This window comes from Scyliorhinus torazame, chromosome 2 (genome assembly GCF_047496885.1).
Source record: "Scyliorhinus torazame isolate Kashiwa2021f chromosome 2, sScyTor2.1, whole genome shotgun sequence".
Lineage (NCBI taxonomy): Eukaryota > Metazoa > Chordata > Chondrichthyes > Carcharhiniformes > Scyliorhinidae > Scyliorhinus > Scyliorhinus torazame.
In genome coordinates this window covers 341,267,538-341,293,558 of record NC_092708.1, presented here as the reverse complement: position 1 = coordinate 341,293,558, position 26,021 = coordinate 341,267,538, and the positions used below count along the sequence as shown (strand labels likewise).

Sequence of the window (26,021 nt, the reverse complement as noted above, 5' to 3'; positions counted from 1 at the left end):
AATAATACCGGGGGGCAGATGACCCCACCCCCCCTCAGAACACCATGCAAGTGTGGAGCTGCAGAAGGAAAAGAAGATAAAGGTCCATGGATCCCTTTAGGGTAGGTAAATCAGGTAATTCTGGGATCTTGGAGTTGGAGGCTTTGGGTCAGTTAGGTAGAGGGGCGTGGGAATGGGTGGGATGGAGGAGTGGGTTTAAGGGAGGGAATGGGAAGGAAGGAAGGGGTGTTTGACCTAAAGGGGGTCGACGCCGCACTTGGCAAAGGGCAGCCCTCGAAGAGCAAACCCCCCCCCCCCTCCTCCAATCCCACCCTCCCTTTCTTGGTCACCCGTTAAACATTTCAGTTTAAAAATCAGGCTTCCTGCTTCTATCCTGCTGCTCACGCTCAGACGTTTTATGGTGTGAGCAGGTGGGCAATGTATCAAGATTAATTACTTCAAAACAAGCCTAATTGACCATTTATTGTTCATTTAAATAAGGCAGGCGGGCTGCTGATTTCGTCACACGTCCCCTGTACTATGGGTGGGGAGCTCGGGGTGGGCTGGAAGGTGGTATAATGGGGATGGGTGCCCATCCCATTTTCCATTCCCCCCTCCCCAACAGGAAACACGCCAGCCCTGGGACAGGTAAAATTCAGCCCAATGCTTCAGATCAATGGATTCTCAGGGTTGGTGAAAGGTCACAGACCTGAAATTAACATTTACCTGTCGATCTGCTGAATGTTTCCAGTATTTTTGGTATTTATTACATTGATGCGTGTATCTGACACTGAAGTGCGGCGCATGGTCGGGGAGGGGGCAGTTAGCTTGCTTGGCTACATAGCTGGCCTCTAGTTCAGATCAATGCCAAAAACATGGGTTTGATTCTCATTGTGATTGAGGTAAATTGGGGACCCTGACCTGCGAGGGGCAGACAGCTCAGCACCAAAACCAAAAATACATTCCAGCTCTCGCAGAATGTTACCAACACATCACCACACAGATGACCAACTGCGGCCCCTCTTTGCCAGTAGCACAGCTGGAAATGATGCAGTGCTGTTGCTTCTGGCGTCTCTCGGGCTCACCTATAGGTCGCTTTTACTGTTGGCAATTCGCCGTCTGATTCGGGGTGATTAATATAAACCTGCTGGAGACCAGCAATACAATTTGTCACTCACTGCCTCTTCATAACTTCTGTAGCTGTTGGAGAGCTACTAGCAGTCAGAAAAAGAGTTGTGAATTGCAAAGTTAAACTGTGAATCCATCCTTCCATGAGGTAGGTTAGACTCCACAGCATCGGGAGCTCCAGGCTTCAAGAAGCAGTTTTGAAATATAAATAAGATACAAGACTTGAGAACAGTTACCACCCAGTTGTTGACTAGTAGTACTAAAGGTGGAACAAGAGCAATTGTATTTGCTGCATTGCTTTTAATTGCTCTTAACTGAAAATGATCATAACCTTCAACATTTTTTTAAATGGTGGTTATACTCATAATGGTGATACCAGTGTTGGCAAAATTGAATATCTCCATTGCATTAGGTATGTGCAGGATAGGTGCACAGGTACTCTGCAGACCCTGATGTGCAATATGACAAGTGTATCCAGGAGCTGCACCCCATTATTACTGGAAATGTACAACAATTAGATGAATCAGTATGCTGTTACTCTTTGTATAGTGTCTGTCTGAAATACTAGACAAATAATGAAAAAAAACTTGCATTTATACATCACCTTTCACAATATTTAGATGGCATCAAAGTGTTCTCCAAACAATGAGGTACACTTGAACCATAAACACTTACGTCGGGAAATACAGCAATCCCCGTACCAGCCTCCCCAAACAGGCGCCGGAATGTGGCGACTAGGGGCTTTTCACAGTAACATCATTTGAAGCCTACTTGTGTCAATAAGCGATTTTCATTTCATTTTCAACTGGTACACAGCAGGATCCCAGTAAAACTAATAATGTAATGACTATATTATCTATTTTAGTGACCTTGATTAAGGGATAAAAACTGGCCATGATAGTAGGGGAAACATTCTACTTTGTCATTGAATAATCTACGGAATCTTTGACATCCACCCGAGAGGGTTTAATGTTCCTTGTCAAAGGCAGAAGAGAAATGTAGAAAAACAGGAGCAAGCGGAGGCTATTTGGCCCTTTGCGCCTGCTCCGCCATTCGTTATGCTCATGGCTGATCATTCAACTCAGTAACCTGTTCCCGCTTTCTCCCCACATCCTTTGATCCCTTTTAATAGAAACAATGCAATGGTGCCCAACATGGGGCCCGGAATATCTTGCAGTGCAGTGCTGCACTGAAGTGTCAGTCTAGATTGTGTGTTCAAGTCACCAGAGTGGGAATTGAACCAACAACCTCTGACTCTGGAAGGTGAGAGTGCTGGCCAAGGCTGACAACCAAGTCCTATTACTAGGATCACTAAGCTGACTCTGTTCTCAAATGTCAGATTGTGAGCACATAACATACCCACTTAATACTACAAAGCAGATATACAATGCCAGATATGAGTGAATCTCATGGGTCAGCCCATGGGTAAGCTGTAAAACAGAATAGCATCTGCATTATTTTTAACCCACCCAAGCTTGGGTGAGAATACTATTTCACATCAGCATGGCGTCTGCCTTTATTTTCTGAAAGGTCAAAGGACAGTGTTCTCACCCCCTGTGCCAAAACACCCCAAAATAACCTGTGACTGAATTTAGACAGCTTGCCAGCTGCAATTAACATCATTCCATAAATGTTTGGTATAGTCCCTCTGTCTTTTTTCAAAATAGACACATATAGATATTATAGAGCAGTTGTATCTGTGTGGCATACTCTGGTATTATACAACACTTCTTATGACTAAACCATTAAATTTCACAGTTGCAAAATTACATCCATCCCTTAACTGCTCACCTTGAGAGAGTTCCTGACTTTTCGGCAGAGTTGGCCCTTTCCCATGGCTTTTTACCAGTATCTGTTAAAAAATATTCGCACAAATTTGTAGCCCTGTCTGGATTGATGTTCTCAAGTCAAAGTCGCCTACAACACACTTAATTCAAAGAATCTGTTCATTTACTATAAATTTCTGAATAATAAAAAAAATTACTGGACATCTGTGCATCTTGCTTTGACGGGCTTATAGCCCATCTTGTGCAGAGCTGCTACACCAAATGTTTCTTTATCCCAGGAGCTAAAATGCTCACAGGCTATTTTTCTTTATGTTAGGGAGCAGCTTTCGTGCTGACCACCTCCATAACTGTGAGGTTTGTACCATATGGTAACAGTAGGACAGCTGCCTTTCAGACTACCCTGCATGAGAGTGCTGATCCAGCTCAAATGTGGGATTTATATTGTGACACATACAAATTCTGTGAGCTTTATTCGCGGAAATAGTTGCTGGAGTTCCAATACTAGTTTCATACATACTCAGTATTTGTACTGGAGAGGTAAAACCACTGATCAAGTGGGTGTTCAACGCCAAGGTACTTAGAATTGCTCTGCTGTATTTATGTCAGTGTGTCCTCAAACCAGGCTTCAATCCATAAAAGATGTAGGCATGTGAACAAGGCTTTATTGTCCTCTGCACAAATATGCCAAGCTGCATTTTCTGTTAGGTATAATTTTAGCATTGGTTCCTCGAATTAATTCACTGCTGTTTCATCATTAAATAACAAAAGATTCAACATTTTTTTATGGCTTTGAATGACTTAATTCTTTCCACATCATTTTTTTTTCCTTTTTCTAATTTTGGCCCTGCTTCTTAGTGAGCATAGTTCCAAAATACAAAGTGCAGGAGATGTTGCTCAAGTGAAAATATTTCATGTGTCTGTGCAGGGAGTAGGTTGGAAGGTACATTGACTGGAGATAGCATCACAGACAATACCAATTCTATTCTCACTGATGCCCAAGTGTGTGCGAATTCCAGCAATGGTCAGCAGCGAGAAATCCTGGGAATTATTTTCTTCTCTATTGCTGGGAAACTGAGGGGAAATTCACTGTTGCCATTGCTGAAATCAGCTCACTCAGCACAGGCGAGGAATCAAATTGAACTTTTTGTTGCAATGCATTAAGTGGCACCTTTACTCACTGGGAATCAATGGGAGCTTTATTCCTTTGGTTTTTCATGATTAACTACTAAAACTTGCCCTCCCAATGGCAGACAGACATTACTAGATTAATGACTGAGCTCAGGTCATGGATTATAAGAGTCTGAGAGACCACATTTGTACCAATACTTTCACACGACCTGACGTTATACGATATTATCAGTTCAATTGTTTTCTAAATTTAAATGTTAACTTTCTTATTAACTTTCCTTCCAAAAAGTGTAATTATTGGTTAGATGAGGAAGGCATAAATACAAGTTTTGTAGCTCAGAGAGGACTTTTATCTTGTTAAAACAATGGGAATACAAGTAACTCTTGATTATGTTAAGATATCCTTTTAATTATTTTCTTGCAGGCTCAAGACAAGTACAAGAGGGTTTAATTAGACGTCCTGTTAAGCAAAAGATTAAAATATGTGAAGGGGCCCCGCAAACTTTTAAAAGCCCCACTAAACTCATTAATGTGAGGTGCACATGCAGATGCTGAGTAATTCTACGTCAGCTGAAATACTCTTAAAGGATTATAGATCTCATTGGGAGGTGTAAATATTATCTGCAAGATTGATAGGTTACCAAGGAAGAGTGTGGCTCTTAGAAAGACTTGTGATATCCTACCTGCAAAAGGTGCAGAGCTTTGTGCTGGATTTTACCAGACCCCATCCCCTCTGCTCCCTCTGGCTACAGATTTCAGTTGGATCACACCAATATTTTCAGAGCTATGGAGTCAAAATAGCATTCGTGCTGCATGCTCACACTTCTGGTGCTGACCGTCCTGGATGCCATTTTAGTGAGGTTGTTAGTCTGGATGCTGGGAGCAGGCACCCAAAAGTATGCAGTCGGCAGATTGTGATGCCAGTCAGTGTTTAACGCTGATTTGGCTTTAGTGATCAGGTTTTCAACATCAACATTCCAGCTAACATCCTCTCTTAATCTCGCAAAGCTGAACATGCAGAAGGAATCCACACAGTGATATTCAACAGCAGAAGGAATCCCCACAGTGATATTTGAAGGGATCATCAACCACTTTCAGGTTAGTTGTCTGATTTTTGCTGACTGTTACTGAGTTTCTGTACGTGTTTGGTAGTTTGTCCTATAACATAAAGTTGGTGAAATCTACAGGGAGTGGTGTAGTATGTGGTGAAGGCCTTGGTTCTCACTTCAAAGGTTCACCTTGCGTCACCTGTGCCTAATCATGGGGCGAAATTCTCCTGTATCGGCGCGATGTCCGCCGACCGGTGCCAAAAACAGCGCAAATCAGTCGGGCATTGCGCCGCCCCGAAGGTGCGGAATCCTCCGCATCTTGGGGAGCCGAGCCCTAACCTTGAGGGGCTAGGCCCGCGCCGGACTGATTTCCGCCCTGCCAGCTGGTGGAAGTGCCCGCCAGCTGGCGCGGAAATGACATTGCCGGGCGGCGCATGCGCGGGAGCGTTAGCGGCCGCTCACGGCATCCCCGCGCATGCGCTGTGGCGGGAGTCTCTTCCTCCTCCGCCATGGTGGAGACCGTGGCGAAGACGGAAGGAAAAGAGTGCCCCCATGGCACAGGCCCACCCGTGGATCGGTGGGCCCCGATCGCGGGCCAGGCCACCTTGGGGGCACCCCCCGGGGCCAGATCGCCCAGCGCCCCCCCCCCGGACCCCGGAGCCCGCCCGTGCCGCCTTGTTCCGCCGGTAAGGTAGGTGGTTTAATCCACGCCGGTGGGACAGGCATTCTAGCAGCGGACTTCGGCCCATCCGGGCCGGAGAATCGCGGGGGGGGAGGGGCCGCCAACCGGCGCGGCGCGATTCCCGCCCCCGCCGAATCTCCGGTGCCGGAGAATTCAGCAACCGGCGGGGGCGGGATTCACGCAAGCCCCCGGCGATTCTCCGACCCGGTGGAGGGGTCGGAGAATCTCGCCCATGGTTTCTGTAGTTTCTATCACCTTGGTCTTCAGCATGATAAGGAAGGATGGACATAGGAGGTCATGCTGCTTGAAATGAGTGGAGGAGGGAGGAAAAGCCTTTTGGTAGTAGGTCATATCCACCCAGGCCCTCAGGGAGCAAATCTCCTCCCTCAATCTCAGCAAGGAACAATGTATGAGACGCCTCCGTTTCACTATGGAGATGCATGCAGAAATCTGCCACCAGTTGCAGGCATATCAGCAGCCTAAAGTGAGGCTGGCATTGTCAGTGGCTGGAATGGCGACCATGATCTTCAACTTCTTCACATCAAATCCCTTCCAGGCTGGAGCAAGCAACATCTCCAACATCTCACAGTGTGATGTCCATTGCTGCATAAAGCAGGGTACAGATGCTTTGTATGTAAATTATGTAATATATTTGTATTTCTCTCTTTCCAGGTGGAGCATGCACACTGCTTCACCAAGATTGCAGCTTCCCCATGCTGCAGGATGCTACTGAATGCACCACTTTACACCTTTCAGGCGTTACATATAAATTTGCAGATATATTGCAACTGCAAAGGGTTCCAAGCGCTCAATCTCCAGCTGGTGTGTGACCATACTCGTACTTATCAGTGTCTGTTATCGCCGCAGCAGTCATGATGCCTTCATTCTGCGACAGTCCACTGTATCGTCAGCACACCAGAGAGTGACAAGAGCTATCCACTGACCACCTGGCCCATGATTCTGTTGTCCAACCCATTCACAAGTGGCTGGCAGATATATAACAGGAGCCAAGCTGCCACATGAAATGTTACTGGGTAGATCATTGGGATGTTCTTTAAGCAATGCTTCCCTTGCCTGCAGAGCTCTGGGTGAGCCTTGCAGTACTCGTCAATAGAGTGTCAGATTTCAACATGGCCTGCTGTATCCTGCACAACCTCGCCATCCTGAGAGCACAGCCCTTGCCACCAGACCACAGGGAGTACCCGATAAGGTGGAGAAGCTGGAGGAAGAGAAAGAGCAGTAACGGGGGGAAGGAGGCAACCATCACAACTCCTTTTCAGTTGGGCTGTCTGTCATCAGTTCATTGGACTGCAGTACCAGTAAACACATTCCCAATTTGCCATTTTTTAATGCTGAACCCATCACAAAACAAACATTTAAAACCACTGCAATCAAACCAATCAATATTCCATACAAAAGACAACCAACCACCTTTGTACATTCCCTTGATGTCTATCTTGTGGATGAAGTTGTCTGTCCTAATGCCCCTATGGAATGCTACTCCAGGAACTTGCAGTATGGTGAGAGGAAGACGGCTGATTTTTAGTGGGAAATCTGCAGATGGCTTTGTAATGGTGACACTGAATGATTCTGGGTCTGGAAGGCTTGGTTTTGGACTGCACCACCTTGACATGGCCGGCAGCAGTCTGGATTGGTGCTTGTCAGGCAGTTGCATTGGCACTGGAAGGCTGGCAGCGGCGGGAGGACAATTGCTGTCGGCCTGAGAGATGGCAGCAGTTTCATGCTCCACGGAGCCATTGTCACTCATAATCTGTTGGAGGACATAATGCTGGACTGCTGTGAGAAGCCGCAAACATTGAGCCATGGTGGAAGCAGTCTGAGTGTTCATGGTACAATGCTCGGCTTGCTTGACTTGACTCTGGGTTTTCACTGCCGCACACAGAAGTTGGGTGGCTTCTGTTAGAGCTGCAATGGAAGCTGAGACACCAACCAGCAGATGCTGCAACACGGTTGGATCCACAAGGGTGGTCATGCAGTTAGGCGCCACTTAGACACTGGAAAGGACAGGTTCCAAACCCTGTGCAATTTTCCGGCTCCTTCACGCTCCATTACATTCCTCCTGACAGGCCTGCTGATGATTTGTGTACAAATTCATCATTTTGTGTATGTCACCCCTTCAATATCCTCATCTGAGTTCTTTGGAGCAGAATTAATGTGTAACCCCAACTTCTGGTGAGCTGGCATCTGCACCACCCCCTGCCCTGGCTTCAGCCACAAATGCTGGATGTCTCAGCATGTGCAGTTCCTACCTTGAAGACAGCATCTAAAGTACACATGGTATCAATTCCTGAGGTGGTGCTGCGAGTGCGAGATTGAGTTAGGGTACTTCCTCATCACTATCTTCCCAGGTGGGTATCAGAAAGGACAAAAGCAATGGGTTGTTGTGACAAGGGAAGGATGCTAAGAGGTACATGTTCAACCCATCTGCTGCTTGAATATCAGAAGAGATTGTGGGTTGAAGGGGTAGTGGGATATGAGAAGGTGGTTAGGTATGAGTATACCGTCATCTTCATTGTGTTCCACCCTGCTGCTGGCTACAGCCTCTGTCAAGGCTGCTTGAACGATGATGGCTACCGCTCCTCCATCATTGTAAGGATATGTAGCTGTGCCCTTTTTTCTGCCCAGCTGCTGCTACTTCCTGCTCTGCACCATTTTGTCTTGCAGGAAAGAAGGAAGTTTGTTAGTGAGTGTGGTGCAACGTGTTTAGATGATGTTTCTGTCATGGTTAACCAGCTGGCAGTATGTGCATGTTATGAGGTGTGGGTGTGAGTCCTGCAACAATGCTAAGTGCGTGAGCTATGAATGTGAGGCTAGAATTGTGATAGAGATTGCTGGAGGTTAATGATGGGGGTGTGGTGCATTGAGCAGTGTCCTAGGCTAGTGGCGCAGTTGGTGGGATATGGCATTTGAAGATGCATTCATTGACCATGGTCATTTGTGTAAGGCTATTGAAGTTCTTGCAGCACTGCATCCAGATCCTGGAATTAGACTGATGGCATTGACTGTGACAGCAGCCTGCTCCCAGTGCCTTTGGGCTGCTTGTCTAATCCCCTGAGGATACAGGACCTCTCTCTCCCCTGTCCACTTCCTGCACCAAGGCTTCCAGTACCCTGCATGAGAAACTTGGAGCCTACTCTGTCATGTCGTGCCATTCTTGTGTCTTTCTCAAGTCAATCTTCATTCTAGAATGACTTCCAGCACTTGCTCTATACTTACAATATACTTTCTCTTTAAGGGGTCCAGGCAAGCTTGAAAGCACGTTAGCCGCTCATGATTTGCAGCCCCGGCTCAGGTGTATAGCTACTCAATAGCATGTTTGGTGCTGATTATATGCTGCAATCATTTAGATAGGTAGGCAACGCAATGTTTGTGTGCTTACTGTACTGGAAGCAACAGGCTCAGGTTAAGTCCGCATTGTGATCCTGCGCCCTTCTCCAAGCCTAGTGAATTTTGTCACTGAAGTCCGTGTGAAATATACCAATGGCCAAAATCTTCTGTCCTCATCCGTGGCTGGGATTTTCCGGTGCCGCTGAAAGTGAATGGAGTTTTGGCCGGAAAGTTTCTGTTCCCGCTCGCAACGGATCCCGCCAGGGACAAGACCGGGGAATCCCGCCCATATACAACATTTCTGTGATGTGTTGCCCTTCAAATTATCTGCACATTTATAATTCCATAAAGAATAGATTATGGGCTTCACCTGTTGAATTCTGCAGACCAGGACCTCGTGTACTGGGTGAAGATGAAGAGTTTGCCTCCTCCTGGTAAAAATAATAAGTGATAATAAGAATCGTTAGTACTTTTCTTGTAAAAAAAAGTGTTTAACTGCTCTTGTTAACTTGTGCAAATGCTGATTCAGAGTATTCTATGAACTACTCCATGCCCGTTTGTCAGTTAGAGGCAACACTGCTTTCTAGAACATGTCAGTAATACATTGCCTGCTGATTTGCAGCATTACTTCATCAAATACAATTAAGCAAATCTGACTTGGGAGCTAATGCAAGATTATGAATGCAATCAATCTAAAAGCTGATTACACACATTCTGGCTTTCCTCCTCTTTTTTGTCACTTGTTTTATCTGTTTGTTGGGCAGCTTTCCTCCTGAAAAAAGAGAAGAGAAAACACATTAAGTCTTCTGTTGTCATAAAAATGATTGGTCCAATTGAAATATGATTTGCATGAGTTTTTCTTCCACTCAGAGGTGACAGTGCTGGTGAGCCGAAATTTTCTTCACTGTTTGTAACCGGGAGAGCCCTACCCAATTAAGGAAACATGTTGGCGACCATTCCAACTCTGTTGGCTGGTGTGGTTTTTTGACATTAGTGAGAATATTCAGCATATTTCTGCTTCAGTTCTGCTGCTCCCCTCTCTTTAAGTGTTGCTTTAATCATGTCCCCCATAGAGATAGTCAGTTCGCTCTTGAAATCTAAGATAAAAGAAAAAAATACTGCGGATGCTGGCGATCTGAACTAACAACAGAAAATACTGGGAAAATCCCAGCAGGCCTGGCAGCATCTGTAGAGCAAGAAACATTACCATTCCGAGTTGAATATTTAGAATATTCTGTTAACTATGCTGTGCCTTTTTGTCAGTTAGAAGAGTGATATTGGACTTGAAACATTAACTCTGTTTCTCTTTTTACAGATGCTGCCAGGCCTGCTGAGTTTTTCCAGCACTTTCTGACGCGGCACAGTGGTTAGCACTGCTGCCTCACAGCGCCAGGGACCCAGGTTGAATTCTGACCTTGGGTGACTGTGTGGAGTTTGCACGTTCTCCCTGTGTCTGTGTGGTTTTCTTCCTGGTGCTTGGTTTTCTTCCCACAGTGCAAAGATATGCAGGTTAGGTGGATTGGCCAGGCTAAAATTAAATTGTCCCATAGTGTCCAAAGATATGCAGGTTAGGTGGGGTTATAGGGATAGGGTGGGGGTCTAGGTAGGGTGTTCTTTCAGAGGGTTAGTGCGGACTCGATGGGCCGAATGGCTTCCTTCTGCATTGTATTTCGTTCTTGGAACTTGCTCGACTGATTTGTCAGCTTTTTGCGGTTTCTCAACTCAAAGTCAACATAAAATTTCTCAGAAATTTTATTTTTGCCTTAATTATTACTCACCAACTGAGTAGAATTAATTAGCCAAAATGGATTCAACAAACCAGGAAAAAACAATGCTTCAGAGAGTCTTGGGTGTGTTCGTACAAGTGCAGGTGCAGCAATCAATTAGGAAGGCAATGGCATGTTGGTCTATGTTCCATGGGATTTGGAGTACAAGAATAAAGAAGTCTTGCTACTGTTGTACAGGGCTTTGGTGAGACCACATCTGGAATATTATGTGTGCTCTTTGTCTCCCTATTTAAGGAACGATATACATTGGGTATTCCTATGATAAGAGGCAGTGCAAATTGGGCCTATATTCTCTGGGATTTTGAAGAATGATAAAGATCTCACCAAAGTATACGAGGTTCTAAAAGGGCCTGATAGGGTGAGAGATTGTTTCCGCTGGTCGGGGAATCTGAAACATGGGGATACAGTCTCAGGATAAGTTGCTGAGTATTTTGGACCGAGGAGAGGAGAAGTGCTTCAATCATTGGTTGTGAATCTTTGAAATTCTTTACTTCAAAGGGTTGTGAAAGCGCCATCATTGAATACATTTAACGCTGAGGTAGACAGATATTTGGACTCTCAGGGAATCAAAGAAAGAAAGGGAAGCAGGCGGTAAAATGCGTTTGAAGCCTGAGATCAACCATGTTTGTATTGAATGGCAGAGCAGGCTCGATGGGCCATATGGTCTATCCCTGCTCCTATTTCTATTTGTGTTCTTGAGCTTTGGAGAGTTGGGAATGGGGTGAAGAAGAGTCTTGGAATCTGCAATTGTTGATGGAAACATGCAAAATCCTCAAAAGGGTAGGAAGAGAGCATCAAAGACTACAAACACAAACATTAACACATACACAATGATGCTCTTGGTTTGTCCTCCTTTCAGTTTGACGGATTTACCCTCACAGCAAGTGAAGAAAAAGTCCTTGCTACGTAAGTGGACTTCAAAGAAATTGTTGAATTAAGAGCACCAGAGTTTCTGTTGACATTGATATGAAAAGTAAATGTTTTACATTAAAAGGCAGAGAGGGGATTGGTGAATATTTTAATCGACATAACAGGTTGAATCCTCGACTTTGAAAATTTCCAGGCTTAGGGATCATTTTTGGGTCCTAAACCCATTTGCAGCAAGGACCTCAAGTTTGATATTATGTAAGCCGTTCAATTAAGACGACACTGCCAGGAATGCTGTCCAATTAGAGCTGGTGGGCGAGTTCTGGAGGTAGGAGTTAGATGAAGCAAGGCCAGCAGCCTATCACCAATGAGAATGCTGGTGAGGGGCAAGCAGCGGGAGTGGCAGGGACACGATTGAGGCACCATCATTATCAAGGGGGTGGCTGGAACTGTTAAATTATCAGAGCCATCAGTCTCCAGCAGTTGCTTACCCTATGGCAAGCCTCTGACTTGGGAATACATCAGCTCTGAAAATTAATTTCTCAATTGCCTTATGGTTTTCCACCACTGTACTCCATTGCCTCTCCTCTCCTGTATTCCCTAAAGATCATTGTACCTTGCTCCAGTTCGTTAAGGAATAATTCCTTCAACTGTAAATGTACAGTTTCACATTTCTATACCCTGAGCTGCATTTATATGTCCACTTTGTCCTGCATCATTGGCAACTTTTATCTTGTTCTTCCTGTGCTTGTGTTCAACTCATTTTTACGGCCCAGCACAGACACGCTGCTGCTCACATCCTGAGAAACTGAAAAATACCTGAGCTCATTGCTTTCTGCCAACTAGCCATCCCACTTTCCATATGGCTACCTTTCTTTCAGTACCATGACTTTGATAATAAGTATCTTATGTGGCACAATATCCTGAATGTACATGTATGCAACATCCACTGCATTCCCTCTATGTGTACACTCTTTCAATTCCTCAAAATAATTACATTAGTGAAGCTTGACTGCAATTTATAAATCCATGCTACTTTTTTCTAATTCGCCCGTGACACAAAGATTGGCTGGGTGGTTAACAGTGAGGTCGAGTGTCTTGGGTTATGGGAAGATATAGACGGGTGGGCAAATGGGCAGAAAAGTGGCAGATGGAATTTAACCCTGAAACGTGTGGGGTGATATACCTTGGAGTGTTTGCCCATAGATCTCTGAAGGCAGATGGGCAGGTTAATAAGGTGGTGAAAAAGGCATGTGGGACACTTGCCTTTACCAATCGTGGCATTGATTAAAAAAGCAGAAGGTCATGCTAGAGATGATTAGAACTTTGGTGAGGCCATAGCGGGAGTTGTGTGTGCAATTCTGGTAGCCACATTATAGAAAGAATGTGATTGCACTGGAGGGGGTGCGGAGGCGATTCACCAGGATGTTGCCTGGAATGGAACGTTTAAGTTATGAAGAGAGGTTGGATAGGTTTGGGTTGTTTTTGCTGGAGCAGAGAAGACTGAGGGGCAACCTGATCGAGGTGCACAAGATTATGAGGGGCATGGACAGGGTGGACAGAGAACAGCTGTTCCCCTTAGTTGATGGGTCAGTTATAAGAGGACAGTTCAAGGTGAGGGGAGGAGGTTTAAGGGGGATTTGAGGAACATTTTTTTACCCAGAGAGTGGTGACGGTCTGGAATGCGCCGCCTGGATGGGTGGTAGAGGCGGGTTGCCTCACATCCTTTAAAAAGTAGCTGGATGAGCACTTTGCATTTCATAACATCCAAGGCTATGGGCCCAGTGCTGGAAAATGGGATTAGGTAGACAGGCCGGGTGTTTTTCATGTATTGGTTCAGTCTCAATGGAGAGGCTGAGTAGGTTGGGCCTGTAATTGTTGAAGTTTAGAAGAATGAGAAGTGACCTTATTGAGATGTATAGGATTCTCAGGGTGATTGACAGGGTCGATGCTGAGTGGTGGTTTCCCCTTTGTGGAAGAGTCTAGGACCAGAGGGCATAATCTCAGAGTAAGGGATTTCCCATTTAAGACAGAAATGAGGAGGAATTTCTTCTCTTAGAGGGTATTGAATCTGTGGAATTCTTTATTGTAGAAGGCTGTGGCGACTGGGTCATTAGATATGTTCAAGGCTGAGATGGGCAGTTTTTTAATCACTTAAAGAATCAAGGTTTAAGGGGTTAAGGTAGGAAAGTAGAGTTGAGGAGTATCACATCAGATCAGTGATGATCTCATGGAATGGCGGAGCAGACCCAATGGGCCGAATGGCCCACTTCTACTCATATGTCATATGGTCTTATCCTGTTAGTCTCACAAGTTAGGCTCTCTCCACCTTTAAATGGTCCTACTCTTCTTTGGCCCCTTTGCTTTCATGTGTAAACACTCTCACTACTTTCTTAACGTTACCTAGCAGCCTCATTTTGTACCCCTTCTCAGCTATCCTAATCTCTCTTTTTACTATATTTCTTTGCTTTTTATAGTTCTCAGGGGCTGGGATTTTCCAGGACCTGTTGTGGGCGGGTTGGAAAATTCGGAGAGGCAGCTAAACATCCAAAAGACTTTGGAACTTGAAAATCCCAGGCATGGTTTGTTTAAAATCAATTTTATTTTAATCTTTCTATTTATCTTTGGAAATTCAGTATTTCATGCACTCCCAGTCATGCTGCATTTTACCTGTACCTTATGCACCCTGTGTTTAAATATAACCCACCACTGGCTGACATTTTTCAAACCAATTAATTCCGGCAGGATGCCCTATCGTAACATGATGGACCATATGATATATTACTGCAATATCTGTAAATTCTTAATTGTCTAGTTCATCACACATTTAGGACATACCATCATCGGATTAGCACATACCGTTTTGCTAGCAGTTTATTCATTTCATCCATCAGTCCTCCTCCGCTTCCTCCACTTGCTGCTGCCCCACAACTGTTTCGGTTGGCCTCACCCTTTGACCCTCCCCCAGGACTTGAACTTCCTGAACCTTCTTCAGGCTGCAGAGAAGTTTAGAAATAAAGATCAATGGTTGGGATTTTGGGACAATCCGCATCTACTGTACATTTTTAATATGAACTGTTCAATTTTCAAAATCTTATTCTCTCAAGATACAAATTAATAAAGCTAAGATTTTACTTTTAATAGTTATCACGTTAACATAAATTTGTCACCTTTCTTTTAGCTGACAAAGAGCTAGAAATCATTTTTACAGAGTTGCATGTGTAAACTCTGTCTGGTACCCAATGTGTTACAATTCCAGCATCTACAATATTTTTCACTTGAAAAGGACAGAGTTTACAAAAAATAAATAAATCTTTTAATTGCGCAGCTGCTTTCATCACAAGATCCAGCTACACGGGGACTGCAGGGTTGCTAATATGTTAAAGGCAAATTGTGTCTGATTAACTTGAATAAATTCTTTGATAAGGTGGCAGAGGAGGCTGCTCAAGCTAGAGCAGTAAATGTGAGACACAGGACTTTCGGAAGGCAACAAAAAGCCACGTAAGAAGCTTATTTGATGGTGGACGCCCATGAAATTAAGGGGAAAATGGTGGTGTGGACACAAAATTGCCTCAATGGCAGGAATAAAAGGGTGATGGTGCATGGGTGTTCATCTGTCTAGGAGGTGGTTTGCAGTGGTCTTCCTGAAAGATCTGCTTTAGGTTCATTTCTCACCTAGATGATATCAAACCTGGTAAAATTAGAGGATGGTGAAATTGGTAGATTGAGTATTGAACTGAACAGAAAAACAAAAGGATTAATCAACACTGATGGGAGCGTACTGTTAGAATTTAAATTAAATTAATAAATAAATCTGGATTAAAAGGCTAATCTCAGTAATTATCATCATGAAACTACCAGATTATCATATAAAACCCATCTGGTTCACTATTATTTTGAAGGCCTTTGACTCGGAAGCAGTAATAATGAGGAAAACATTAATTTACCTGAGAACATTTGGGGAATTGGTACTTAGAACTGTTATGGGCCAGGGTTTAGAGAATCCCAAAGTGTATCATGGAGTTCACCTGACCCACAACTTTTAATAGATTGTGGTATGGGGAGCACACGGCCCACTCTACAAGTGTGGTACAGCAGAAATTGAAAAGTTATTTTTTAAAGCAAAACAATGTTTATTCTATGAACTCAACTTAACCTTTTTAAAACAAACAGTGAATATCTTAGCAACCAGTAAATCAAATACACCCCCCAAAGAATACAACACTAAGTAATCTGTATGCTGTTCTTTTAACACCCAGAAGACTTCACAAACCTTTAAACAGAAGCAGAGTTTAGGTTCAATACTGAAAACATTCATAATCCTGAATTCACCAAATGATTAAGAGATAGTCCTTCATGGCAGAGAGCTCAACAATACAGCTGCTTTGGCTGACTTCAGCTGCAACACACACTGAAAAAACGAAACCAAAAAGACAGACACACCCAAGCTTTTCTCAAAGTGAAACTAAAAAGGAGAACCAGAGTTCAGCTCCACCCATACTCTGACATCACTGCAGTAACATGAGCAGCTAACCATTTCTTAAAGCGACATTCTCATGACACCTACCTCCAAGAAAAAAAACCCATCAACTTCAAGATGGTTTCATTTTTCACCTTTTCACCATCCTTTAAGAAATGCACTCAGTAAATATACTTTATCGTTTCAAAAAACAACACAGGCAAACAGATATAATAATATAGTCCATTTCTTTTTTTTTCTTCTTCCTCCAACTGGAATCCTTCTCGATTGACAGTCGCTTTGAACAAGAAAGTCTCTGCACGATCCATCCATTCCTCTACGCCTCGGCATTTTTCTTTAAAGTCAGATACTTTAGTTCAATCTGAACACAGAGTCCCTTGTAATTCTCCAACACAGGAGCATTGGTTATCACAGCTTTCAGGCAGTCAAATGCCTGTTGAAAGTCCGCTGTCTACTGAAATTTGACACGTTTCTTCAGCAAGTCCATCAGTGGAGCAATCACGCTACAAAACCTTTGGACAAATGTTCGATCAAATCCACTCATGCCAAGAAATCGCATTATTTCCTTTTGTCTCGAGGGTATCGGAAACTCCTCAAGGAAAGTGACTTGGGCTTTTGCAAATTCACTTTTGGCTAGGTTTATCACCAAACCCGCCTCCTGAAGTCGATTGAACAACTCTATCAGATGTTTTAACTGTTCTTTCCATGTCTGGCTGAAAATTGCCAGATCGTCGATGTATACCGCACGATTGGGTAATCCTGAAACAACTTTGTTAGTTAACCGTTGAAATGTGGTTGGGGAGTTTTTCATGCCAAACGTCATAACTTTGAATTGGTATATACCATCTGGAGTCATAAAAGCTGAAATCTCCTTCGCCTTTCGGATAAAGGTACCTGCCAGTAACCTTTAAGTAAATCCAATTTGGAAATAAAAGCTGATTGTCCCACTTTCTCAATGCAATCCTCCAAACGTGGGGTAGGATAAGAGTCCATTCTTGTAACTGCATTAACCTTTCTATAATCCACACACAACCGTTGGGTACCATCTGTTTTTGTACCATCACTATGGGTGAGCTCCATTGGCTGCAACCCACTTCAATTATGCCATTTTTAAGCATACTCTCAATCTCTTTGTTAACCTGTGCCAATTTTAAAGGGTTAAGTCTGTATGGATGTTGTTTGATTGGAACAGCAGTTCCCACATCTACATCATGTAAGGCAATTTTAGTACTTCCCAATTTATCTCCACAACTATGCCCACGTGATATCAATAACTCTTTCAGGGTCAGTTCGTTTTTCCTCTGGAAGATAACTCAACAATTTATCCCAATTTTTAAGAAAATCCTCATTTTCCAATTTAATTTGAAGTATGTCAAATTCACAGTCATCTGGATTTGGCTCGTCACTTTGAGTTAGAATCATTAAAACCTCCTCCTTTTTCTCTCCTTCCCTTTCAAAGTACCTTTTAAGCATATCCACATGACACACTCGGTGATTCTTCCTTCTATCTGGTGTTTTTAACCACATAATTCACCTCACTTGAAATGAAATGAAATGAAAATCACTTATTGTCACAAGTAGGCTTCAAATGAAGTTAATGTGAAAAGCCCCTAGTCGCCACATTCCGGCGCCTGTTCGGGGAGGCTGTTACGGGAATCGAACCGTGCTGCTGGCCTGCCTTGGTCTGCTTTCAAAGCCAGCGATTTAGCCCTGTGCTAAACAGCCCCTAATTTCCTTTCAATCTGATAAGGTCCACAAAACCTAGCTTTTAAAGGCTCACCTACCACTGGTAACAACACAAAAACTTTATCTGCACTGGCAAAACTACAAACTTTGGATATCTTGTCCACGACCCGTTTCATCACATTTTGTGCAACTTTCAAATGTTGTCTAGCCAATTCACCTGCTCTATTTAATCGTTCCCTAAAATTTGACACTTAATCCAATCGTGTAATTTCCGATTTCTCACCCACCAATTTTTCCTCAATCAATTTAAGTGGTCCTCTTACCTCATGACCAAAAATTAGTTCAAAAGGACTAAATTTGGTTGACTCATTAGGTGCATCCCTAATTGCAAACAGTACGAATGGAATTCCTTTATCCCAATCCTCTGAATAATCTTGACAATACGCCCTCAACATTGTCTGTAATGTCTGATGCCACCTTTCTAACGCTCCCTGCGATTCTGGATGGTACACAGTTGATTTAAATTGTTTTATTCCTAAGCTATCCATAACTTCTTAGAATAACCTTGAGGTAAAATTCGATCCTTGATCCGATTGTATTTCTGTGGGTAGTCCACATCTAGTAAAGAATTTAAGTAACTCCTCCACAATCTTTTTAGCTGTAATATTACGTACTGGAATGGCCTCTGGAAACCTAGTAGACACATCCATTATTGGCAAAAGATATTGATTCCCACTTTTTGTTTTAGGAAGCGGTCCTACGCAATCAATTAGGACCCTTGAAAAAGGTTCCTCAAATGCAGGAATGGGTATTAAGGGCGCTGATTTTATCACTGCTTGAGGTTTCCCTATCACTTGACATGTGTGACGCGATTGACAAAATTTAACTACATCTTTATGTAGTCCAGGCCAATAAAAATGTTTCTGGATTTTAGCTTGAGTTTTTCTTATTCCCAAATGACCTCCCACTGGTACCTCATGTGCAACTCGCAACACCTCCTTTCTATACCCTACCGGCAATACTACTTGATGAACTTCTGCCCACTTTTCATCCGCCTGCATATGTAAAGGTCTCCATTTTCTCATCAAGACATAACACTCTGGTATACACTCAGATTCCTCTTCTGTGTATGCTTTCTAATACATCCAATTTATTTCTACATCTTTCTGTTGTAACTCCGCCAATTTTCCTGAACTAAAAATATCCGCCTCATCCTCCACCTGTTCTTGTCCTGTTTCAGCCATCTGATCAAAAATAGTTTCTGATAATTGCACTTCAACTTCATTTTCAGTCTTTGATTTCTACTCTTGTCTTAATCTGTGACTTTGCGACCTTGTTACTACACAATCCGGAAAAATCCCAGGATATTCGTCCTTTAACACTTCAGTTGTCTGATTTTCCACTGGCTTATCAACCACAGTAGGCATCACTCCCACTTGTGATCCAGCTATATCATTACCCAAGATAAACTGTATTCCTGGACAAGATAGTTTCTCTATTACTCCTACTACCACTTCACCACTCTTCACTGGACTTTCCAACCTTACCTTATATAATAGAACGCCACTCCTCTCACCCTGAAGTCCATATATTACCACCTTTTCTGGCAACATTCTTCCCAAACTACATAATCTCTTACCATTAAAGATTGACTAGCTCCCGTATCGCTTAAAATTGTGACTTCTTTACCTGCTCCTCCTGATACGTATGAGTAAACTTTACCCACACAAGTTAATTATTTAAAGAGATCTGGCACGTTCTTATCAATCACCTCTTGATCAGGCTGTACAATCTTTTGCACCTCCTTCGCTTCATTTGGGCTTTCCTTTACCACTTTAACAAACCCCACTGTCTTATCCTGTTTTACCACATCAGCCTTCCCAGTGCTTTTCTTCAACCACCAACACTGTGACTTTACATGGCCTAGTTTATTACAGTGAAAACATTTGAAACTTTTCATGTCTCTTCTACCCTCCTGGATTTCTTTTTTAGTCTGAGGTACACTCTCCTTATTATCTCCCATCAGATCTCCTTTACCGCTACCACTTGAGTATTTCTCATGTCCCCAGTTTCTATCACTCACAGGCTGAAACTGATGTCTGAAAGCAAGCTTTGATTTATGAACTAATTCATAATCATCTGCCATTTCTGCTGCTAATCTCGCAGTTTTAACCCTCTGTTCTTCCACATGAGTTCTCACTACATCAGGAATTGAATTTTTAAACTCCTCCAAAAGTATAATTTCTCTGAGAGCTTCATACGTTTGGTCTATTTTCAAAGTCCTTATCCACCTGTCAAAATTACCCTGTTTGAGTCCTTCAAACTCCATGTATGTCTGACCAAATTCTTTCCTTAAATTTCTAAACCTTTGTCTGTAGGCTTCGGGCACAAGTTCATATGCACCTAAGATGGACTCTTTCACCTCCTCATATGTCCCAAATACCTCCTCCGGTAGTGATGCAAACACTTCACTAGCCCTAACTACCAGCTTTGTTTGAATCAGTAATACCCACATGTCCTGTGGCCATTTCATTTGTTTAACTACCTTCTCAAATGAAATGAAAAAGGCGTCTACCTCCTTCTCGTCAAACCTTGGCAATGCTTGGACATATTTAAATAAATCCCCACCACGCCTTCGACTTTGACGCTCTTTCTCACTATCCTCATCACTATCATCCAACTGTACGTTTCTCTTTATGCCTGCCAAACAAGTATTATTTCATGGCTATTTTCTGAAGTTCAAACTCTCTCTCTTTATCTTTTTTCCTAATCTGTATCTCCCTTTCTCTTTCTTTTTCCTCTCTATCTCTTTCATATTCAAGCTTCTTTAATTCTTTCTCATGTTCCATTTGTTTAAGTTGTAACTGAATTTTTGCCATTTTCAATGAGTCAAACTGTATCACAGGCAACTTTAAATGCTTAGCCACCGCCATAATTACCTAATCTTTTCACATTTTGTCAGGTAATGTTAACTGCAATGCTTTTGCTAAATCTAACAGTCTGCTTTTAGTCTTTGTCCGTAACTCAAACTTTTGTTTGAACTCAAGTTAACCTTTTTAAAACAAACAGTGAATATCTTAGCAACCAGTAAATCAAATACCCCCACCCCCCCGAAGAATACAACACTAAGTTATCTGTATGCTGTTCTTTTAACACCCAGAAGACTTAACAAACCTTTAAACAGAAGCACATCAGAGTTCACATTCAAAACTGAAAACAGATATAATTCTGAATTCACCAAATGATTAAGAGATAGTCCTTCATGGCAGAGAGCTCAACAATACAGCTGCTTTGACTGACTTCGGCTGCAACACACACTGAAAAAATGAAACCAAAAAGACCGACACGCCCAAGCTTTTCTCAAAGTGAAACTAAAAAGCAGAACCAGAGCTCAGCTCAACCCACACTCTGACATCACTGCAGTAACATGAGCAGCTAACCATTTCTTAAAGCGACATTCTCATGACGGAACATAGAACATACAGTGCAGAAGGAGTCCATTCAACCCATCGAGTCTGCACCGACCCACTTAAGCTCTCCCTTCCACCCTATTCCCGTAAGTCAATAACCGCTCCTAACCTTTTTGGTCACTATGGGCAATTTATCATGGCCATCCACCTAGCCTGCATGTCTTTGGACTGTGGGGGGAAACTGGAGCACCCGGAGGAAACCCACGCAGACACGGGGGAACGTGCAGACTCCGCACAGACAGTGACCCAGTGGGGAATTGTACGGCGGCATGGGGCTGCCCCCACAATGGGAAACCCCATTAACCGGCTGGCGAAACGGAGAACCCCACTGGCCGATCGGGGCAGAAATGTGGCACGGTGGGGCGGAGAATCCTGGCCCACATCTAAGCATAGGAGCTTGTCTGTTAATTTACATAAACGTATGTTGATTCTGATTCATGTAAAAGTAAACATTACAAAAAGTGAAATCTTGTTCTATAATTTCTTTTTCATTTTAGTTTGTCCTTCAGGGAAGGAAATTTGCCGTCTTACTTGGCCTGGCAGAGGTTGTGGTTGGGGAGGGGGAGTTGATGGAGGCAGTAAATTGGGAGGGTAGAATGTTGACTCGGGGAAGGGATTTTGGGTTATGGGTTGTGATTTGCTCCAAAAAATATACTTTATTCATATAATTTAATGTTTTTTAAATTAAATTTAGAGTACCCAGTTTTTTTCCAATTAAGGGGCAATTTAGCGTGGCCAATCCATCTTGCCTGCACATCTTTGAGTTGTGGGGGCGAAACCCACGCAGACATGCGGAGAATGTGCAAACTCCACACGGACAATGACCCAGAGCCGGGATCGAACCTGGGACCTCGGCGCCGTGAGGCAGCAGTGCTACCCACTGTGCCACCCTGCTGCCCTATATAATTTAATGTTAAGGTACAGTGCATAAACTTCAAAGTTAACATTACATTAAATGCAAAGAAGATTGGTTTCCTTCAATAGATTATGTAGAAGTTGGCGGTGCCTCACTATTACCTCACTTTACAATGACAGGTTATATTTACAATATTCAGTCAATGTTAAACGCACAGCGAGTGGGGTGGGGGTTACATAGTTTCCAGTCCTTTGGTACCCTCCCTGCCTTGGTGGGAGAGCCTTAGGAAGGTGGCCATTCCCCATTGAGTCTTTAGTGCATCCCTCTGCATGTAAACCTGGACCTCCGAATGTTTCAGTTTGCAACATTCGGCCGTGGACAGCTTTTGCACTGGAAGACCAGCGGGTTTCAGGCAGACCAGAGAAGATCTTTCACTGAGTTGATGGTTATCTCAGTGTGCAGCCCTGGGAAAAACCCATAGAGCACAGACTCCTGCATTACAAAGCTGCTTGGGATGAACCCCAACACAATAACTACAAAAAAGGGTTAGGCTCCTTATTTGACAATGCAAAGGAACTAGTGGCAGTTTAGGCATGGGTCTGGATTAGATTTTTTTTGCCTACACCAATATTGTGGATGGTGCACTTCAGGGCTTGCAATGCTCTTGGGTCTGGAGACACATTAGAATCTGATGGCTTAGAAGGATGTAGAGCAGCTGAAAAACGAGTGCTGCATGGTCAAATTGTTCGGTTAATACTTCACAGTGAGATTGCAATTCTAACTTTTACCCCTGTTCTTACAGTAATACAATGTGATGCTGAGAGCTTTAGCAAGAAACATTTGTGTCACACAAGATGCTAGGCAATGGCCATCTCCAACCATCTCCTTTTGACAGTCTATGACATTACCATCACTGATTCCTCCACCATCGACATCCTGGGGGAGGGGTTTACCACTGACCAGAAACTGAACTGGGCTAGCCGTTAAATACCATGGCTACATGAACAGGAAAGAGGCTGGGAATTCTGCGCAGGTAACTCATCTCCAGACTCCACAAAGCCTGTCCACCATATACAAGGCACAAGTCATGAGTGTGATGGAATACTGTCCCCTTGCCTGGATGAGTGCAGCTCCAACAACATTCAAGAAGCTTGAAAACATCCAGGACAAAGTAGCCCGCTTGAATGGCACCATATCCCCCACCTCCAACATCCATTCCCTCCACCACCAACGCACAGTGTCAACAGTTTGTATCATCTACAAGTTGCATTGCAGGAACTCACCAAGGTTCCTTAGACAGCACCTTCCAAACACGTGACCTCCCCCACTTAGAAGGACAAGAGCAGCAGATGCATGGGAACACCACCACCTGCAAGTTCCCCTCCAAGCCACACACCATCCTGCCTTGGAAACATATCACCATTTGGTCACTGTCGCTGGGTCAAAATCCTGGGACGCCCTCCCCAATAGCACTGTGGGTGTGTCTACATCAGATAGACAGCAGACGTTCAAGTAGGCGGCTCATCGCCACCTTCTTGAGGCAATTAGCGATGGGCAATAAATGCTGGCCTAGCTCGCGACATCCACATCCAGTGAAATAATTTTTTTAAACGCCCACTGAATAAGGCAGCAATCTTGAAGAAAAAGATTACTGTCCCATGATAATGTATCAGAATTAGTATGAAATTATAAAAAAGAAAGCATGTTGCCTCAGGTCAGTCAGCTATAATCAAACCTAATGCAGCTGTGCCTTAGGGTGGAATGTTCTCATTTTTCTGCAGATTGGCGCAGTGGGAGGGAGAAAGGAGACGGGAGCTACCGGCCCCAAGGACGGATTCCTCTGCTGTATGTTTAGCCACTTTAGGCAAAAAGAAGGTAAGGGGTAAGTCTCAGGATGCCACGCTTGTGCGGCGGGCTCTGATTGAGCAGCAACTTGGGTTTTAAAAAGATTGTAATGCCCTTTTTAACGGGTGCCTGGAATAAAAAAAAGATAAAAACAAAACCCCGTCACAACCCACCGCATGGAACCTACGGGGTGGGGATGATCGTCTTTCCCGTATCCCTCACGGATTACGAGTCCCCTCGTTCAGGGGGTGGGGTAAACCATATCCATATTGTGTATAGGGTCGGCCAGTTCGGCACGACTGTTAAGACCCGGTTGGGATCTACCGGGAGCTGTGTATTATAGCCTTGTAAATAAACATACATTTCTTCAATACAACTTAGTGTGGACTCTCTGTGACTCATAAAATCCCCCTTCCACGCAACTCTGTCCCAACATGGAACCCCCCACCCAACCCCAACACAGAGCTCCCTCCCCCCCCCCCCCCCCCCCCCCCCACACACCCTGCGGACACTGAATCCTGAACACCCCCCCGTCTCGGAGTGGAGTTGTTTATCTGGAAATCACAGCCAACACCATCCCTGCCAAAGCACATCTTAAAGGGAACATTTTAAAACATAGCAGTCCTGTAAAGTCCAGCGTTCGTAACAATGTAACACAAACTTTTAGATACAAACCTGCACAGTAATTTTGAACTGATTGAAATATATTAACAGATTCCCTTTCTCAGAGACTAAATGGCATTACAATCAATTTGGAATTCGAAGGGTCAGACTTTTGCTATTTCAAAACTTTTCAACTCGGCGAACCCACTTTGGTTTAAAGGGCCCCATTGGACCCAAACTTTGCTCCGCGAAGGCAGGGGCAGGAAAAAGTCATAAGTAGATTGCAGGCAGCCATGGAGAGGGGAGAGTGTGTGACAGGCTGGTTAGAAGACTTGCCTCGGTTCTGCGAAACTTTGCCCAAGTTGTTTTAGAAGCTGCTCGGCCCTCAAGAATTCACCCCTCAAACCCTCTCATTCCCCCTGCCCCACCCATTGGTCTCATACTACCTCGATGCCAACTCATGCCTTCACCCAGCATTCTCATCACCCTTATGGGACCTCCATAGCCATTCACCCAGAATCCACCATTGGAAGACCTTAGGAGCCATGTAGCGATGAAAAAATAAACTTCTAACTATCATACAGCCCTTACTCATGGATACTCGATAATGAAAAAACACAGACTTACAAAACCAATTCAAAGCTTTTAAATCTCTTAAAAACAAACTTCTATTCCGATCTCCTATCAAAGACAGCTTAATCAGTTATTGCCTTTTTAATCAAACTGTGAACTTAAAAACCCGTGCTGAGATAACTGTAGCTCCTGAAACTCCGGCAGGCATCCAGAGTGACATCATCATAGGGCAGTATGGTGGACCAGTTGTCAGCATTGCTATCACACAGCGCCAGGGACCCGGGTTCAATTCTGGCTTTGGGTGAATGCATGACGTTTGCACGTTTTCCCCATGTTTGCATGGGTTTCCGCCTGTTTGAACTCAGCACCAAATTCAAATGGCCCTGCTGAGTTTGGATTCCCCTCCAGTGTGAACACCCCATTCCTTTGCCCTGCCAACAAAAATGAATCTATTGGGAAAGGGGGGGGGGGGGGGGGGGGGGGGGGGGAGGAGATGGACCTCTGCACCAATCTGGCCCAGAGAGTTCATTATTCATTAACAAAAGAAAACTGAGTAACTGAAATTTTAAACAAACAAGAACAGCCTGTGTGTAATTAACATTTCATTTGCACTCGTCAGTCACGTACAGACTAGAAGGAGACTTGTCACAAAAAAACCACAATAAATATAAACAAATGTCTATTAATGTCATAACATGGTAATGTTTTGAGCAGAAAACCACTGTTCAGATACCATTGGTGAGATTCTCCCTT

At 43.7% G+C, this 26,021-nt stretch overlaps 1 protein-coding gene across 9 annotated transcripts in view; it reads right to left on the bottom strand.

The window, feature by feature from the left end:
* LOC140402859 (ena/VASP-like protein) overlaps positions 1-26,021 on the bottom strand; it is a 421,629-nt gene that overhangs the window by 10,110 nt on the left and 385,498 nt on the right. For all 9 annotated transcript variants that reach the window (XM_072490493.1, XM_072490507.1, XM_072490514.1 and 6 more), the window contains 4 exons: positions 14,615-14,751; positions 9,813-9,873; positions 9,472-9,532; positions 2,899-2,959 (listed from right to left, as the gene is read on the bottom strand). In XM_072490493.1, the coding sequence (XP_072346594.1) occupies positions 2,899-2,959; positions 9,472-9,532; positions 9,813-9,873; positions 14,615-14,751 (320 nt within the window). The remainder of the gene's footprint in view (positions 1-2,898; positions 2,960-9,471; positions 9,533-9,812; positions 9,874-14,614; positions 14,752-26,021) is intronic.